Raw genomic sequence first — 19650 nt, forward strand, 5'->3', positions numbered from 1 at the left:
GTAGTGATCTAGTGTGTGTGTTGTTAGTATACTGTGACTTACTTTATCGAAAACCTTTGAAATATACATCATTAGGAAGTCTTTTTTGTTTCTTTGCATGCATGTTTTTTGTGATATCCTTGAAGTCGATCAGTTGAGTTTCGCAGGATAGGTCTCTCCTAAATCCATGCTGTAGTGGGTAACATATTCAATGTTTGTCAGAAAGAGCTAGTTACAATGTGTTCCATGATTCTACAGCAAATGCAGGTAAGTGAGACTGGACGGTAGTGTATTGCGTTAAACCGTTTCCCTTTCTTGAATATCACTGCAAAGTCATGAGAGTTTGACATGATAATTTGTTGTGGTTTACTGGTCGAGCACATATTTTAACTTAACCTAATAAGTCTAATTCAGTACTTGACAATCTTGGTGTTGTTTGAAATGGTCTCGACAAAGGCTCGACCAGTCTCAACCTGTCTTGACCAGTCTTGACTAAGTCTTGACTGGTCTGAATTTGCCGATCTAACTCAATTTTATATTGATGTTACAAAATTCCGGGTTATTTGGTAGATTTGTTCATTGCTGTCAAATTAAAAGATTTGATCAATACCGGTAGATAAAAAAATTAGCTAGAAACTTCAGTTCGGAATGAATTCAGATATTCACATTTAAATTTGGTTATTACTGTTTCAAATCAACTTGCATTGGATTTATTATTTTTCAACTTTACAGCTATCTCAGTAATATATTGGTAATACAGAATACCAGGCTGTTATGGAGTTTGGTGTATTTCTGTCAAATTAAATGATCTGATTAATAGGTTAAAAAAGAAGCTCTATTTTGTTATGCTAGTAGTGATCTCTGTTTGATGGCCTCCATTTTGCCTAGATATTTGTCCCTGAATAGGTGGTAGGTATTTAAGGTAAGTGTATTGCTTGCTAAGTTCGGATTAGCATTTACGAGAACAGGGATGTATCTATCATTATTGCTTGATTTACTATTAGTGTGTATCCGTTCTGATATGTTGGCAAGTATGTTATTCAAAGGAGTATGATAATTGTTTACAGTTAACGTATCAATGTTGTGATTTTAGTTACCTATGTGGTACACAACCACATTTTGGTACTGAAAAGGAGTGCAGATGTTATATTATGGTAATATATTATCACTTTGTCCGTTTCTGTGAATTATAGTAAAGACTGATAAAATAAACTCGCCTTAACCTTAAACTATAGATTATCCGGTAGGTTGCTCTCTCATCCAGTGTATTTCTCTCTTGAGATTAGTTGGTTATCTTATCTATGGTTATCCTAAGAAGAGTAAGGAGTTCCGCTTCCTCCACTTGAATGAAGTTACCTTTTCTGTTTTTTTTCCGCCTCGAAAGAAATATTTCCTGGTTGATTGTGTTCTTGTTCAGCCGCTAATTTATTTCACCAAGTTGTGTGTTAAGAAGTTTGATCCATCTTGTTATCTAAAAAGCATCCAATTTGTATGTATCTGTTTTGTTGTGACTTTTGTTTTTGTTTGTATTGCTCTGTTTACTGTAGAATTGTTTCGTTGTCTCTATGTTCTAAGCAATAACCTTTCTGAGCATTCAACCAACAGGTACCGGCGTATAAATGTGAAATGATTTTTTATGACATTTATGACCTTGTGTTTTCGTTCCTGAATGATATCATCTAACTCTGATGAACGGGCACCTGCTTTAAACCTAGATTCGATGAAAAATTCATTTTGTTTACAAGCATTCAGTACTATATAGAATTTCCTATCGGATACTTGAATGGGTGTTCTATACATGCAGTCGTGTGGAATTAGAAGTTGGTCAATGCATTTCCTCAGTTTGCTTATAACTTGTGGATTAGTATTGTTGTTTACCTCGTACAGGGAGTATGGTAATGTCTCTAATGTAAACAATAAAATTTGGTCTAATTAGAGGATTTGTTTATAGGAACTATCGGTGACACCTCTATTAGTCCCCGAGGGTATCACCAGCCCAGTAGCCAGTAATTCGGTACTGGCATGAAAATACGGATTTTTTTTGTGTTATAAAAATTTGCTGTTACTAAATGATAGAAATTATTATAAATTAAGGAATGTATCTCCCTCATGCAAAGCTCTGATTCCTTTCACGAATTTGGCTCTACTTTTTGGACCTTTTGGATTATAGCTCTTCATTATTTATATAAGCTTTTGATTTCAACTATTTAGGCCACGAGCATCACTGAAGAGACATGTATTGTCGAAATGCGCTTCTGGTGCAAGAAAATTAGCACGCTAATTTTCTTTTACTACTAGTCGTCTTATTCCGTCATTTTTACAAGGTAGACGTTAGACATTACCTTTCAAAAGAATCTCAAACATAGAAAAATATCCTTGCAACTTACTTTCTGCTATTGAGATGATACCCTTTCGCTGACAGAACTTCAAAATGAGGCGACTGAGTTAAATGCATCCATCAAAATGAACTTGAAATAAATGATGCCACATATACTGTCACATGTTTTAATTGGGTTAGTGTTACTCAATTGATGTTCTGTGCAATGTTATGTCATTGATATTCTTATGCGGGTCTAAATAGGACGCTGCCTGTTTTTATTGGACTTTTTGTTTTCGATTGTCTCTTTGGTATCCCCTCTCTCTCTTTTAAAATAATCGAATATTTTTGGTGGGCTAGCAAAGTATAGATAAAGCAGGATATATAATTTTGATGTGTTTTTTGTTTGTTTAATTAGGAGTCTTTAAAAAATACACAATTCATCTATAGCTATACACAGTTATGATAATATTAAACATTTGATAATATATCAGCTATCAATATGAATTCAAAAAATTAAGGAAAAAGAAGTTTGAGAAAACAATAAGAAAACAATCAGTGCAATTGCGTTCCCTTTTCTTAACTTAAAGTTGTGTTGTTGTTTTTTTATCATTCAACATTCACCAGTTTTGTGTTGGTTTTTCTTTGAGTACAGTGTATTATTCATCTCAAAAGTATTGCCGTCAGTATTACAGCATTACTAGAATGTCCTGATTTCATATTTGGTGTTTGGTTCTTTTGAGTTTGATATTAGTAAAATTGAGAATGGAAATGGGGAATGTGTCAAAGAGACAACAACCCAACCATAGAGCAGACAACAGCCGAAGGCCACCAATGGGTCTTTAATGCAGCGAGAAACTCCTGCACCCGGAGGAGTCATTCAACTGGCCCCTAAACAAATAATGTACATTTTGTTCTGCTTTACCTGAGGTTTTCGTATCCTAAAATTAAGTCAAGTTTTAATGGCTAAGAATACTTTTCTTTATAATGTTCACTGGCTTGTGACTCGTATGCTACTGTTCATACTTAATAAAACAAGTGCGCAATACAAATTAAAGAAAAGTTTCTCTACTGTGTATTAAACTAATTTGTAGATAAAGGATGGGGAATTGTATTACAAAGCAAAGGAATCATGGTTACGTAAGTAATAACACTATTCAAATAGTGGGATTTTAATGTCCTTAATATTCGAGGCATTCGCTCGGTAAAAATAATAATAATATTAAAATAAAACACTTAATAAAACATTTGTGCCTCCGAAGCATTTGTTATGATTTACCTTCACCAGGAACGCTCAGCAAAAAAAGGTTGAAAGTCAAGGCTGTATTAGTACTTGAACGTTCGATGCTTTATGAGTAGTAATTAACGATTGCATTAAGGGTGTTTTACATTAACTATGTAAATACTGTATACTTATACTTTATATAAGTATTAAAGTGTAAAACGTCCTTGGTTCAATATGATTTAACCTATATTTGATCATAGAAAATACTTATTTCCAGAAGGTTCATTACCTCGGATAATGTATTTATTTACTTTTGATTTTCTTTTCATTTGAAACTGTATTCATTTAAAAACGTGTTTTTAGATAAATTTGATAGCAAAATAAGTTTTTGTGTTTGATAATTTCAAGTTAGATTAAAAACAAGAATGACAGAAAATGGCAAAACTTATACAAAGACATCAAAAGAAAAGATAATGTTTTGATAAGAATCACAATCAGTAAAATCATTTAAACCTTTTAAAATTATGTTTATTGAATAAATAAGACTTAGTAATCAGATTCACTACGATTTCACACATCTCGAATTTGACATATTAGATTAAAACAGCATTTGAAAATAGAAATACGAGTCATCATCGCTGTACAAATAAATACATTTTACACACTGTAACATTTTTTTTAATACAAAGCTCGTGTTTAAAATAAATGCTTAACGTGAGACTTTTGGGCAGATGTTTTAAAATGGAGAAGTTAGATTTAATCGTTATTGAGACAACAAGCCAATAGAGATTAAAGGACGTGGAGCTTTGGTCACTAATACCATTTAGTCAAGCTATTAAAATCCCAAATTCGATTTCAGATGACAAAATCAACTGTCTGAAATATGCTTAAGAACAAACCACAAACATAGCAGACAGAAATAGACGACAATAGGTTTGTGAGCGCTCAATCTTTCCTCTATGTTTATGCATCGATGACAAGGCACTATTGTTTTCTGTTTAGTCATACCGTTGTCAGTTTTATTTTCGATTAATGAGTTTGAATGTCCCTCTGGTATCTTTTGCCCCTCATCCAGTAACAAACTTTAACAATCAGTTTAAACTGCTCCTCAGATAGACACGAAGCTCAAACCAACACTAATATAAAAAAAATTGACACGAAGTACCGATCAAAGTGTACTCGCAGATCTGGAAGCTGGTTAAAACCCCTTTACAAAAAATGGAAAACTACACGTTTAAGTATTCATGCGTCCAAACTGCGTACAACTTATGAATAAAACATGTCTCCCCAGACTAAAATATCTATAAGATTCCACCCAACAGTTTAGTGTTAAGACATCATGCACAGTCTTTACAATGTAATCCTGGTACCTATAATGAGTTTATTTATAGTGCATGACGAATACTTCTGATCCTGTATTGAGGCTGAGCCCATAGTTAAATACTTCCTACCAACTGATACATTATCAAATTGTCTCGTCCACTTGGTCTATATGGTCATTTTTATTAATTGACCGGTCGGAAAAGTAATAGTTATTCTAGGTACTAAAGATTTTCTTATCCCAGGCATAGATAACCTTAGCCGTATTTGGCACCACTTTTTAGAATTTTGGGTCATCAATGATCTTCAACTTTGTACTTGTTTGGCTTTCTTAACAGTTTTGATTTAAGAGTCACTGTTGAGTCTTATATAGACGAAACGCACGTATGTTGTATTAAAGAATAAGCCTGGTATCTTTGCTATTAACATGTCGAAATGTCCTATTGTAATGTTTATTTGTGTATTTCTTTGTCCTGAATGTTCTTGCATTTATTTGTACTGTAGTCCTGTCATGTGATTATGTCATTTTAATGTTATATTTAACATTGTCATAAAGGCGCGAGGTTTTGCTAGCCGCAAAATCAGGTTCATCAAACCATTTTTTTTATAATGTCCTGTACCAATGTACCAAGTCAGGAATATGGCCACTGTTATATTATACTTCTTTTCTGTGTGTGTTACATTTTAGTGTTGTGTTTCTGTTGTGTCGACTCTTATATTTGATGTGTTTCTCACAGTTTGTTTTTTGTAACCCGGATTTGTTTTTTCTCAATCGATTTACGAATTTCGAACAGCGTTATACTACTGTAGTCTTTATTTATATCAAAAAAATATATTGTTTGACAGTTTATAGAATTTCTAAATTAAAAGTAGCTTTCTTCAAGTCATAGTATGATTCATTTCTTTTAGGTAGATACACACATACCCAATCCAGATTATCCAGAAGATGGTGTAATATACTCCAGAATAGATGAAGTGAACAGAATACCATGTGCAGAATCATTGGTTTTTCAGGTAAGTGGCAAAAATGTAAACATTTTGAAAATGTTTTAGCCCTTAAATAACTGATTTTTTTAAATGTGTGGAATTGTTTCAAAAAGGAACAATGATTGTCCAGTGTTTATATTTTTCATTCAAAACCATCACGAACTGGTCCGTCTATATACTATAATACTAGTCAACAAAGTTTCGATACACAGGTTTAAACTCCAATTTATCATAAATTTAATAAATAGGAAAGACCGTAAAATCATCCAATGTAATGCATTTGCTTTGATCATGCATGATGATAAAAAGAATCTGACCAAATTGGAAAGTGACAAAAATGTTTTTGAACACAGGGGACAAATTTATTTTCAACAAATGATGACGAAAGTTCGAAGATAAGAATTTACTATTCAAATATCTGCAAAGGTATTCGGAATTTTAAGCAGACCATGCTTAAGTTCAAAAGTTTAAAAAAAAAAATCTTTTTATAGAATTTTGTTTTTTTTTGCATGAAAATACGATTCTTTTGAAATAACAGACTTATCCTCAATTTAAGATAGACTCTTGAATTTTAAGAGTCAATATAGGATGAACGGATCATATAAACCTGAGGGAAAATATGATATAAGCCCAAACGAAAAAATATAAACAAGTCTAAATTGAAAACTACGTTCAAATCTATGATTGCGTTGGGATAACAACCGCAATTTTTATACGTGTACATGTAAAACAAATTTCGTTGTAGAAGAGTCTAAATACAGCACAAACAACATTTTCCAAAAGACCAAAAGTGAAAAAGTATATATAAATGTTGTGTAAGAGTTATCATTTCGTAAAAACTACAATTTGCATTTTGACTTTGTATTAATTGTAATTTGTACAAAAAGTGCTTGTATAAATTACAATTTGTACAAAATTTCACTAAATTTCACTTATAACTTGGGCAATTATTTATAGTATGGATTTTTTTTATAAACCATTGATGCACATTATAGAATTTTTATTCAATGACCACACTTCTTGTTGGCCAAAAATACAATCAAACATGCCCATCTTTTTTTATATGAATGAATTGGATAGTTAATTGTATAATATGATTATATCTAAACAACTACTGTAACAGACACTATGCAGTAAATAATTATAAATATAACATATAATAATGGTTTCAATCAATTAATCTACGTTCAATTGACTTGGAAGTATTCACTAAAAATAAATTCTGACGGAGACAGGAAATAACTATGATGATACGTGCAAGCAAGTTAATTCAGATATTATATTATACGAAGAGGATGTTATAAAATCGTGTTGAAAAATTACGTCGCAAAAAAATAAAATTCTTCAGTATCAAATGTAATACAATACAAGTTGGTTATGTTAATACAAATTTTGTTTTATCATCGTACGTGCACAAAATAGTACACAGATAATATAAAAAAATAGCATAACAATAGTTGTATATTAGCTAGGTTTTTCGTGAATTAAATAACGCAGTAGTCAGATTCCAAAAATAACAAACTGCACGTTACTCAGAAAGATAAATCAAGAAGAGGACCATCGAAAAACTCCAGTGGTTAAGTAGTTCAAGTTCCACTACTAAAATCCGTTATATATATAATGAAAACATTAATTTGTTTTAAAGTTCATGTGAACCCTTTGGCTAAAATGGCTGTGTTTCACCTCAAAGAGTACAGACAAACATGTGCATCTCAAAACAGCAAGTTTTAAGGCATAGCATGCTCTAGATAAAAAAAAATCAAATGCATGGTATGATTTAGAAGAAAAAAAATATCTATTTCGCAGTGCACTATTATTTGTCCCTGCAGAAGATGATAAAATTAACAAACAGTTGAATTTCGCTTGATATGGTCCACGCAGGTACACAGTTTTAATCACCAATTATTGTCAGGTATCTATTGTCCAATTAATGTCCGTGTCAATTAATACACTTCAATTATTACATGTGGGGAAGTTCTCTTAATAAAGGCAACAGTAGTATACCGATGTTTAAAACTCATAAATCGATAGAAAAAAAAACCAAATCCGGGTCACAAGCCAAAACCGAGGGAAACGCATTAATTATAAGAGGAGAATGACGACACACCATTAAAATGTAACACACACAGAAACGAACTAAGCATTAGACAAAACCCGATGAGAATAACAAATATAACATCAAAACTAAATACATGAATTTGGAATAGAGAAGTACCGTAACACGTCTTATAATAATATGAATTCACACTCAAATATAAGAGGAAACAAACGACACAAAAGAAACACAACGTTAAAATGTAACACACACAGAAAAACGAACTATAATATAACAATGACCATATTTCTGCCTTGGTACCGGACATTTTAAAAAAAAAAAGAAAAAAATGGTGGGTTGAACCTGGTTTTGTGGCATGCCATACCTTCCGCTTTAATGGCCGTGTTAAATATAACATTAAAATGACAACACAACATTACAGGACTACAATACAAATAAATAGGTGAACATATTTGACAAAGAAACACACGAATAATAGCTAACAAAAGGCACCAGGATTAAAATTTAATACGTCAGAAATACGTCTCGTCCACACAAGACCCACCAGTGACGCCCAGATACAAAAGTTTGAAAGCCAAAACAAGCACAAAGTTGAACAGTATCGAGGACCAAAAGTTCAAAAAAGTTGTGTCAAAAACGGCCGAGGTTTTTGTTTTGGACAAGAACATCCCTATTATTTAGAATAATTTACACTTTTGCAAACAGTAAACTTTATAAAATGACTATATAAAAGATATTCATGAAAACTGAAGTATTAACTAATTACAGAAAACAACCAGATACATTACATAAACCGACAAAATCCAACACAAAAAATAGACACATCCGAATTAGTCAAGGCCTCAACGCAAAGTGACGTCATATTTGAAATTGTAAAAAAAGGACACAAAAAATGACGTCACATTTGAATGAATAAAACTATCTATCAAAAATAAGATAGAATTAGGATTGATTTAAGATTATATGTGTACTAAATACTGATATTATATTTAATAACAATGAAAATTGCAATACTTATTACTACCTCTTTTCCAACTTATTTTATTTTTCGTAACATAAAACATAAATATATTTATCTAGGGCATGCTATGCTTAAAATATTTCGAAATGCATTTAGGTTTGTCTGTATTTTGAGGTGAAAAATCAGCCATTTTAGGCAAAGGGTCCACATGAACCTTAACACCACTTTAAGAAATACTTAAAATATAATATATTCTCCAGACGCAAATAAAGAATTACATCTTGGTGGCAGCCATTGATTTTGGAACAACCTTTTCTGGATACGCCTATTCATTTCGTCACGATTATGAAAGAGACAAGCTTAAAATATATACCAATATGTGGGCACATAACAGCGGGCTATCGGCAAAGGCTCCATCAGCAGTTTTGATTGGTCCAGATCGTCAAGTGAAAGCATTTGGATATGAAGCACACAGAAAATACAACGAATTAATAGAACGTGAAGAGGACATGGATCATCTATTCTTCGAAAAGTTCAAAATGATGTTGTTTACCACGAAGGTATAAAAATTCAAGATTAATCAATTCAAATTGCTTAGATCGACAACGTGTTAAGCTTAATACTACCCTTCATCAGAAACCTTAAGAGGCAACGGTTTTGAAAGAAAAAAAATGTATTAATATTAGAAAACAACAGTATGTACATCATAAATTAAATACATGTACATTTATTCAGTTTTCATTACCAATAGAAAGAATTATTACATAGTTTTAACAAAATATTTAATGAAGATTACCATCATAATAATTTGAAAAAAAGAATAAAATGGCAACGTGAAAACACTCAAATATGCAGCTTGTTTCTTTTCTCAAATAAAAAGTCAACTGCAGTTCAAGAATAAGTTGATATTGAGAATATGCATACTGTTGACATAACCTTTTTTTTGGGTCAGCTATAAAGGGCATAAACCTGACACAATGTGAAACAAATTCAAACAAAAGATACAAATAGTGTTGATTTTTGACAAAACAATCAACGAAAAACAATTATGGCAAACAGCGATGGACGACAACCAATAAATAACATGCAGGCTACATTGTACATCTTAAACTAAAATGTGGTATGCTAGTCAATGAGACGACTATTTCCAGGTGATCAAATAAAAAAAAAAAAAAAAAAAATAACAACAATATTATAGTTCACTGTATAGTTATTTTTTTTTGTCAAAACATGTACATTTTATCGTCAGTTTTGCTGCATTATAGTCCAACAAATATTTCAGAATCTGAACAACAAAACTTTGATACGTGATATTTCTGGAAAAGAGATGCTTGCTATAGATATGTTTGCTTTGGTACTTGGATACCTACGGAACCATCTAATGCAAAGACTACAGAACCGTGACACTGATAATATACTGGACGAAAACACGATACAATGGGTTCTAACTGTTCCGGCAATATGGAGTGAAAAGGCAAAACAGTTTATGCGATATGCAGCGGATAAGGTAGTTAAATGAATTAACTTGAATATGAGAAACTAAGTTGTTTATGAATAAATTTTCCTATTTTTGTTTGATGGGTATTTTAAAAACATTTAAACAGTTTTAATTGAAATAAACTTTTAAAATTAAATTTATCTAAGAATTGTTCATGATTACTTATAATGTAACTTTGATTTATAATGAACACATAAAAAGATTGAGTGTAATTTTGTCATGAATACAGCCATATAAAACTTAAATCGAATGTACCTGATTTTCAGGGTGGTATTCCGAGTAAACACCTTATTCTCGCCTTGGAGCCGGAAGGTGCATCATTATACTGTAAACATCTACCACAATGCATCACCATGCAAGGCAAACGAATGACTGATAACGCATTAGAAAATGGAACGAAGTACATAGTATTAGATATTGGAGGTATTTTAGTATAAATATAAACAAGGGGCAGGATATTGCGAAAGACAACAAAATTCTTCAATCGATTAAAGTCATACAAAAAATGGCATAAAAAATCTCCGTGTTGAAGACCCGCGTACTTTGAACTGTAATCATTATGGTTTACCTTCACAAAGTTTAACTTGGATGTAGAATTGTCACTTTGGCACTCATACCACATCTTCTTATATCTATTTAAAACGAAAAACGATAAAAAAAACAATTGATAGCTGTTAAAAGAAACATAGACATATATAGACCGAGCAACCAGAACCCTACACAAAAATGTGGTGATCTCATGTGCTTCTGAGGATAAGCATAAATTATCCTGATCAGTAACGTGCAGAAATACATATGTAAAGTAAATTTAGAATATGAATTTAAAGGTCAACAATATCACAGCTTTGGAACCTCACAATCAAAAGGAGTCTCAATCTTCATAAATAATGAGATAGATTGTAAATTTATAGATAAATTTCAAGATGAGGAAGGCAGGTTAATCCTTTTAAATATTGAAATTGAAGACAGTATATATACCTTGGTAAATATTTATGCACCAAACATACCCCAAAAAAGAAATGTCTTCTTTAAAAAAGTTAAAGATGTTATAACTAAAAATAGCTTAGGAATGGTCATTATAGGAGGAGACATGAATGACACCTTAACTAATATAGACAACAAGCATAATATGTCAAAAAAGTCCTTTAAAGAAAAAAAAGCTGTACCCAGCTTAAAATCTTTAATAAAAACGCATAAGTTAAGTGATATATGGCGAGAAATACATGGTAAAAAAATACAATTTACTTGGAGAAGGAAAAATAACATCAATGAAGCATCAAGAATTGATTTCTTTTTAACCTGTCCTGAAATACGAACTCAAATGGAATCAACAGACATAAGACCAGCCATTATAACCCATACAGATCATCAAGCAATATCTCTTATGGTAAACTGTAGATCACAACAAAAAGGAAAAGGATATTTTAAAATAAATAATAGTGTTTTAGAAAATAATGAGTATCAAAACATAATTAAAAAAATTATAAAACAGTATGAATGTAAAGTATTACTTACCAACGACGTTGGGCTTCAATGGGATCTCTTTAAAACAGAGGTGCGAGACTATACTATAGCATTCTGTAAAAGGAAAGCACAAAACAATGTAAAAGAAATAAACATTTTAGAAAATAAACTTAAAAAATTAAATGAATGTATAAATTTGAAGTGCCAAGAAGATGTTATAGCCTATTTCAATGATGAAATCAATAAATTAGAAAACAAACTTAGTAATTTATATGAAGCGAAAACTAAAGGGGCACAAATTAGATCTAGAATTAAGTGGGTGGAAGAAGGGGGAAAAAATACAAAATTCTTTTTAGGATTAGAAAAATCTAGGCAAACAAAAAAACCAATAACAGCCCTTAAAGATAAAGATGGGGAGATACACAGAGATCCTACAAAAATATTGCAACTTGAAAGAGAATTTTATCAAGATATATACAAAAGTTCAAACCCTAACATAACTTATATTAAAGATTACATTATGAATACAGAAATTGATCATAAATTAACCAATAAAGAAAGTGAAAGTATGGAAGGTCTATTAAGTATCCAGGAATGCACAGAATCTCTATTTAAAATGAAACTCAATAAAGCCCCAGGCATTGATGGTTTAAGTGTAGAGTTTTACAAGATATTTTGGGAAGATCTGAAAGAATTTGCTGTTAATACATTCAATTTTTCATATGAAAAAGGGGAGTTAACTAATTTACAAAAAATAGGAGTTATTTCCCTTCTACATAAAAAAAATGACCCACTATCTTTAGATAACTATAGGCCAATAACATTATTAAATGTAGATACAAAGATTGTAGCTCAGTCATTAGCACAAAGAATTAGTAAAATATTACCACAAATTATTCATGGGGATCAAAATGGGTGTGTAAAAAATAGATATATTGGATATAACATTAGACAAATTCAAGATATCATTGATTTTTCAGAAAAATTCAACATAGAGGGAGCTCTTCTTTTCTTAGATTTCTCTAAAGCTTTTGATTCTTTAGAGTGGGATTTCATGTTTTTAGCTTTAAAAAAATTTGGATTCAAAAGTTCAATGTTGAAATGGATTAAAGTTCTATATACTGATATTAAAAGCTCAGTTATAAACAATGGTTGGATTTCAAAACCTATAAGCATTTTTCGTGGGATTAGGCAAGGGTGCCCATGCAGTGCGATAATTTTTGTAATTGCTGTTGAAATTTTAGCATGTAGGATCAGACAAGATCATGACCTCAAAGGCTTTGAAATTAAACTTGATGGCAAAACTCACACATTAAAAATTAGTCAACTAGCAGATGATACCACTCTTTTTCTTAGAACAAAACAAGACATTTCAAAAGCACTTAATATGATTGAAACATTTGGAACATTGTCAGGTTTGAATTTAAACAGAGCTAAAACAACTGAGGGTGTTTGGCTTGGGAAGCAAAAAAACTGCAAAGATAAACATGAAAATATTAACTGGACAAATATACCTGTAAAAAGTCTAGGTATATATTTTGGTCATAATAAAAAAGAGTGTCAAAGATTAAATGCTGAAAAACTTTTAGAAAAATCAGCAAAAATTATTCTTAATTGGAAAAAGAGAAACTTAACCATGATAGGAAGGATAACAGTTACTAAATCATTAATTATTCCTAATATTACATTTGTAGCATCTGTCTCAACCATAGATAAAGAGTATTTAAACCAGTTTAAAAAAATGATATATGAATTTTTATGGAATAACAAAACAGAAAAAGTTAAACGCTCCGTACTAAGTTACGACAAATTAAATGGGGGATAAAAAATGATTAATTTAGAGAAATACATAGAAACAATAAAAATAGGTTGGATTAAAAGATTAAATGCAGAGCAATTCTTAAACTGGACGGTAATACCAAAATTTTATTTAAACAAATTTGGAAATAATCTTCTTATATTGCAAATGAATCTGGATAGTATAAATTCAATACCAGATATAAAAAAGATACCAGAGTTTTATCTTGATATAATCAAAGTTTGGATCAAGAACAAAAATAATAATAATAAATACCCAAAAATCTACAGACTAATCCGCCAACAAGTTATTTGGGGAAATCAGTGGATAAAATTTCAAGAAAAAACATTATTATTCCAAAACTGGATAGATAGCAACATAATATACATAAATGATATCATAGATGAATCTGGAAATATAACAGAAAGATTTATTAGACAAAAGCTTAATAAAAAGACAAACTGGATTACTGAATTTTTAAAATTAAAAAAAGCTATACCAAAAGAATGGGTTAAAATATTAGCTGAAAAATGTTCAAGAACAACTAATGTACTAACAGATAATGTTGTGTATATTTATGACAAAGATAACTTTAAACAAAATATAAATAAATTAGAAACAAGTAAAATTTACAAAATACTATTAGAACAAGATAAAGAAATACCAATTGGCTTTTACAAATGGAAGAGACTACTACATTTTGAAAACATAGAAAATAAAGCTCAAAACATACTTAAATTTGTTCATAATTATTTGAAAGAAAATAAATTAAAAATGTTCAGATGGAAACTATTACATTTTATTCTTCCAAACAAAGTTTTATTAAAACAATGGAAAATATGCCAAAACTCAGACTGTAATCACTGTAATATTACAGAAGATTATGAACACTTTTTTATTACATGCCACTTTCTTGATAAATTTTGGAAAGACATATTTAATCTGTTAGAAAAAGTTAAACTTGGAAAACACATTTTAACACTAAAAAAATTGATTTGGGGTTACAAAATAAATGATATAGAATATTATGATATTAATTTTTTTCTTACAGTTATTATATTTTCAATTCACAAAATACACTATTTGTGAGAGTTTAGAACAAAGAAGATAAATGTATTTTCTGTTTTTAAAACTGAGTTTAGAAATAGGCTCGTTCTACAAAACAATTTTTTTAACCATGAAAGAAAAGGAATATTAGGAAAATTATTTAAGTGTATTTGAATTGTTTGAACTGATAACATGGTTGGTAAAGTTATCATTGTGTATTAATTAATTTAATATCTAATTTTGTATTTATTTATGATGCTTGATAGACATTAATTACAATATTTATATTATAATCTGGTACGAGGCATTATACATTACAAAAAAAAAACCCAAAAAACAGCATAGCTGTTCTTTGATTACCGTACGACTATTATTCTTTCAAATTATAGCTGTCTTACCTGAATAATGATGTAGATCAAAGATAATTACAATCTTTTTCGATATTGATTGAAAAAACCGTTATCCGGAAACACATGGAAACTGATAGAAGTCATCCCAAACTCGGATGAACTATGAAAAATTTTCCGAAAATAAGACTATATAATATAAATACTTTAATATAATTAGAATAGCATTATTTATCTATATTGATGTAATATTTATAATATTTTGTAAACGACTAACAATATGCAGTTTATCTACCTGAAGAATCCCTGAACTTCTGGTACTAATGAAACAGGGACCTTCACTGAGATAGCTGTGTCAGTGGAGTAATTGTTAACAGCGAGCAATACTGTTGTTGAATAAAAAAAAAAAAAAGAAATACATATGTGAAAATACAGGTCAATAGGATACTAAAATTTTATTTTCTCTTTCAGTATTTCACTCTTTTCATACTATCATGAACTCGAAATGCTTATATAAAAGTAAAAGAACATTTGTAGAAGATCAATCTGTGTTAAGCAGATATAAAAAACTATAAGCATTAAAATTAAACTTCTTGTACCTCTTACCTTTATTCCTCAGTTGTAACGATGCATGTGCTCGCTATAAAAATGGTTTATGTCATACATATTCAGAACAACGTAACCATATGTGTTATTGATTGTGTTTGTGTCTTTGCTTTTGATGAGACTTTTCCTATGCTGATTTTTATTGCATGTTCCATGTATTTTTTTGTACGTCCAAAATAATAGAATCATATTCAAAACAGTGTGGTTGTGGCCATTGATTGACGACCTAAATTATCCCATTGACTAGGACAGATTAGGTGAACGTTTTTCTGTAACGACCACTGTTCACTACTTATTATAGAATTTAAACTGTGGGGTCACCAAAGGTTCTTAACGCCTTCAATAATGAAATAATTCGAAAAATTAACCAGGAATAACCTGTATGTTTTGAATTATATTATTGATATAAACCAACACCTCCTGTTATTCCTGATTAGTTTTTGAATTACTTTATTTAGGTGTTGAGAACCCTTGGTGACCCACAGTTTAAGTGTCTTTAACAAGTATATAGTAAGCAGTGATCGTTACAGACAAACGTTCACATAATCTGCCCCAGTCAATGGGATAATTTATGTCGTCAATCAATGGCCACAACCACACTGTTTTGAATATGATTCTAATTCATAAGAACTCTTACAGATTTTTTTATTACAAATAATCCAATAGGTTTTGCTAAGTGTGTTGACCGGGGTAAATATCATACTAGGATTAACAATGAATATCAAAAACTGAAGCTGTTCTGGATCAAAGCAAAATATTTGATATATGAGACAGGCTGCTTGTGGATCCCTAAATCAATAACATTCATGGTACCAGTTATGCTACATATAACTTATATCTCTCCAGAATGCTGTTATCCTAAATCTAATAAAACATTGGAGTAAGTTAATACCCCTGTCCCGACTGGACGTAGGTTCATGTTGATATATCCTAACAGCTATAAGTCATGATAAGAATGTCAAAGATCGTTTTTGGCAACAGTTTATTTACAACCACTGGGTAGTTGCAACTGCTGGTGGAATTTGAATTCCACGAGGGTATCACCATCCCAGTAGTCAGCACTTATGTGCTGACATGAATTATAATTGGTATGGCCATATTAATAAATTAACTGTTTACAAAACTTTTTAATTTTTGAAATACTTGGGCTTTTCTATATCAGGAATTATAGATAACCTTAGCTGTATTTGGCAAAACTTTAAGAATTTTGGTCCTCAATGCTCTTCAACTTTGTACTTTATTTGGCCTTTTTAACTTTTTGGGATTCGAGCGTCACTGATGAGTCTTTTGTAGACGAAACGCGCATCTTGCGTAAATACAAAATATAATCCTGGCACATGTATTTATGACGAGTTTATTTACTACATTGATCCACGATTAGTGTCATAAAAATGAATAAAATTAATGACTTCCTTCCAATGTATGAGACTATTTATCCAGGTAAGACTTTGATTTGACTTGCTCAGCATTTTATTTAGCATCTGGCTCCCTCATAGTGTGGAAAATAGTTAAAAACCTTCTTACATTAGAGAACTGAAAATTATTGAAATATAGCAGACAGAATATTCGGAAAACACAAAAAAGTAAGAATCTCCTTTTTTTTATGTTTCAGGCGGGACTGTTGATGTAACAGCTCATGAAATACAAAGAGATGGAACTCTCCAAGAATTATACCAAGCAACAGGTGGTTGCTGGGGTGGTACAACAATAGACCTGGAATTTCAGATTTTGTTAAGCACGATATTTGGATCTGATATCATTTCTAAAATAAATGATGAATATCCAAATGAAATGATAGATGTACTGCTCGATTTTGAAATGAAAAAGAGGAGCTATGAACCTGGTGTAACTTCTCATATCAGTATTAAATGTCCTTCCTATTTGTTTGAGGTATATGAAAAAATACATGGTGTCAGCATCAGGGAAGATGTTCAAACTACCTGTACAGGTAAAAAGGTGAAATTTGTCCGAGATAAGCTACTTATATATGCGGATACGTATGAAGGATTCTATACTGAAACTTTGGATAAGCTTGTTAATCATCTCAGACAACTTTTACATATAGAAACATTGTCAGACATAACAACATTACTTCTTGTAGGGGGTTTTGCTGAATCAAAAGTGATTAAAAACAGCATCGTTACAAACTTCCCCCTACTTCGTGTTATAAATCCAGACGATTGTTCCATGGCAGTTTTAAAAGGTGCCGTGTTGTATGGTCACGACCAAAAAGCGATTAGATCAAGAATTTCCAAGTGTTCCTATGGAATTGGAACTCACGTTAACTTTCATGAAGGAATCCATCCGGAAACAAAGAAGCGTATTGTTAATGGTATAGAAATTTGTGATGATATTTTTGATATTCACGTGAGGTTGGGAGAAAGAGTTGAAATAAGTCAACCCAGGTTAGAAAAAATCTACCATCGGCGCGTTCAACCTGATTTTTCAAATACTGCCTCTCTGTATGTCTATGCATCCACTTCTAAATCTCCCATGTTTGTTACCGATGACTCATGTAATGTGTTAGGATGTTTGTCTATTGCGCTTTCTGGGGATAAAGATGAAAAGGTACAAAGTGCGCCTCCTGTGGATACTGATAAAACAGTACAAAGTACGCTTTCTGGTGTTTCAAATACATCAGTACAAAGTGTACTCGTCAGTTTCCATTACGTTGGTACAGAACTAGGGGTGCTTGTTCGAGTGGCAAAGACCGGGAAAGTCTTGGGAGCAAAATTCGACTTTCTTTGTTAAAGTTCAATAGCTGAACTTGAAAAAAAAAATAACTTCGGGCGTTAAGCAGTGTCACTATATAAGCACAACTTATAAAGATAAACAAATAATAGTATACGTTATAACAATAATTGTGAAGATATTGATGATTTTTATTCATATTTTGTTTATGTAATTGTCAGGTTCATATATAAAGTATACACCACTTACGAATTATTTGAGTAAGGAAGTTCATAATTTCTGCCAAAATAAATAAAGTCTCAATAAAGTATACATATTTATTGCATTTTCCTTTTTTATATTTAGAACAAAACAGAAGAAGAGATAGGATTTGAATAGGTCAAAATATTAGTGCGTACATCATGGTCCTTTAATTTAATTCTAAGCAAATGTAAAAGACAATTTTTTGGCGTGCTCTGGTTATCAATTGACTGGGTCATATTAGGTGAACGTTCTTCTGTCATTCCCACTTGTCATATCGTACAAGTTTAAGAACTGTGGGGTCGCCAAAGGTTCTAAACGCCTAAATCAAATTATACTAGCAGAGGACTAAACATTGTGTGTTGATTTAAAAGTTGAATACTTAAACTTTCTGTTTTTTTTCTCTTGCACCTACATGTACTCTACTCTTTTATACTATGTAATTCCCCTTGTGAAGTGGCCTCTAACAGACTGAGTGATTGAAAAATCACTGTTACCGATAGCCGAATACAAACAAGTTAAAGGCAAAGGATTCAGTAATATTACCAACATAAGTATTGTGGTTGGCCACGCTGTTGTGAAAATCATTCTTATAGTTTTAAACTTATTTAACATGATAAAAGAACTCCCGTAACTGTCTTCTATTTTCTACTTTTAAGATTACTTCCGCGCAATGAAAACTTGTATAGTATAATTGCATTTGAATTATTTTATTACGTGTAAGGATATACACTGAAAGTAATACGATATGTAAACTAGAATTAATTTTGTATGTATATTTATTTAACCTAGAGTCAGTTTTCTTCGTGTTGTTTGTTTAATTTTACAAATTTTGAATAAACTGTTTTGCAATAAAACAGTTCAGCATTTTTTTGAAGGAAATAAACCTGTCAAATAAAGACGAAAATATACAAAGATATATATTATCAAATAGAATAAAATATCAATATAATACGTGTGTCATATTTGTTTCTGCTGTCCTTATGCTAATATTTCTTTACTAAATGATAACGTTAACATTGTCATCGGGGGAATGGATGCTGGAAGGATTGTGGAACAAGAGTTTGAATGATTGTGTGATGCCCCTGACCACATAATGGAGGAACAATCTGAC

At 31.1% G+C, this 19650-nt stretch overlaps 1 protein-coding gene across 3 annotated transcripts in view; it reads left to right on the plus strand.

Annotated features, from left to right (window-relative positions):
• The window catches only part of LOC139485056 (heat shock 70 kDa protein 12A-like), a 19962-nt gene extending 1418 nt beyond the window's left edge, over positions 1–18544 (plus strand). The window contains exons 1-7 of one of the 3 annotated variants that reach the window (XM_071269172.1): positions 111–246; positions 3391–3436; positions 5751–5855; positions 9106–9405; positions 10128–10352; positions 10610–10766; positions 17218–18544. In XM_071269172.1, coding sequence (XP_071125273.1) covers positions 3398–3436; positions 5751–5855; positions 9106–9405; positions 10128–10352; positions 10610–10766; positions 17218–18356 — 1965 coding nt within the window. In that variant the 5' untranslated portion in view covers positions 111–246; positions 3391–3397 and the 3' untranslated portion in view covers positions 18357–18544. Of the gene's footprint in view, positions 1–110; positions 247–760; positions 902–3390; positions 3437–5750; positions 5856–9105; positions 9406–10127; positions 10353–10609; positions 10767–17217 lie in introns of those variants that run through there. The other 2 variants (XM_071269173.1, XM_071269171.1) reach the window with 2 other exon arrangements.
• The last annotated feature ends 1106 nt before the right edge of the window (positions 18545–19650 follow it).

The sequence above is a fragment of the Mytilus edulis genome, chromosome 8 (genome assembly GCF_963676685.1).
Source record: "Mytilus edulis chromosome 8, xbMytEdul2.2, whole genome shotgun sequence".
NCBI lineage: Eukaryota > Metazoa > Mollusca > Bivalvia > Mytilida > Mytilidae > Mytilus > Mytilus edulis.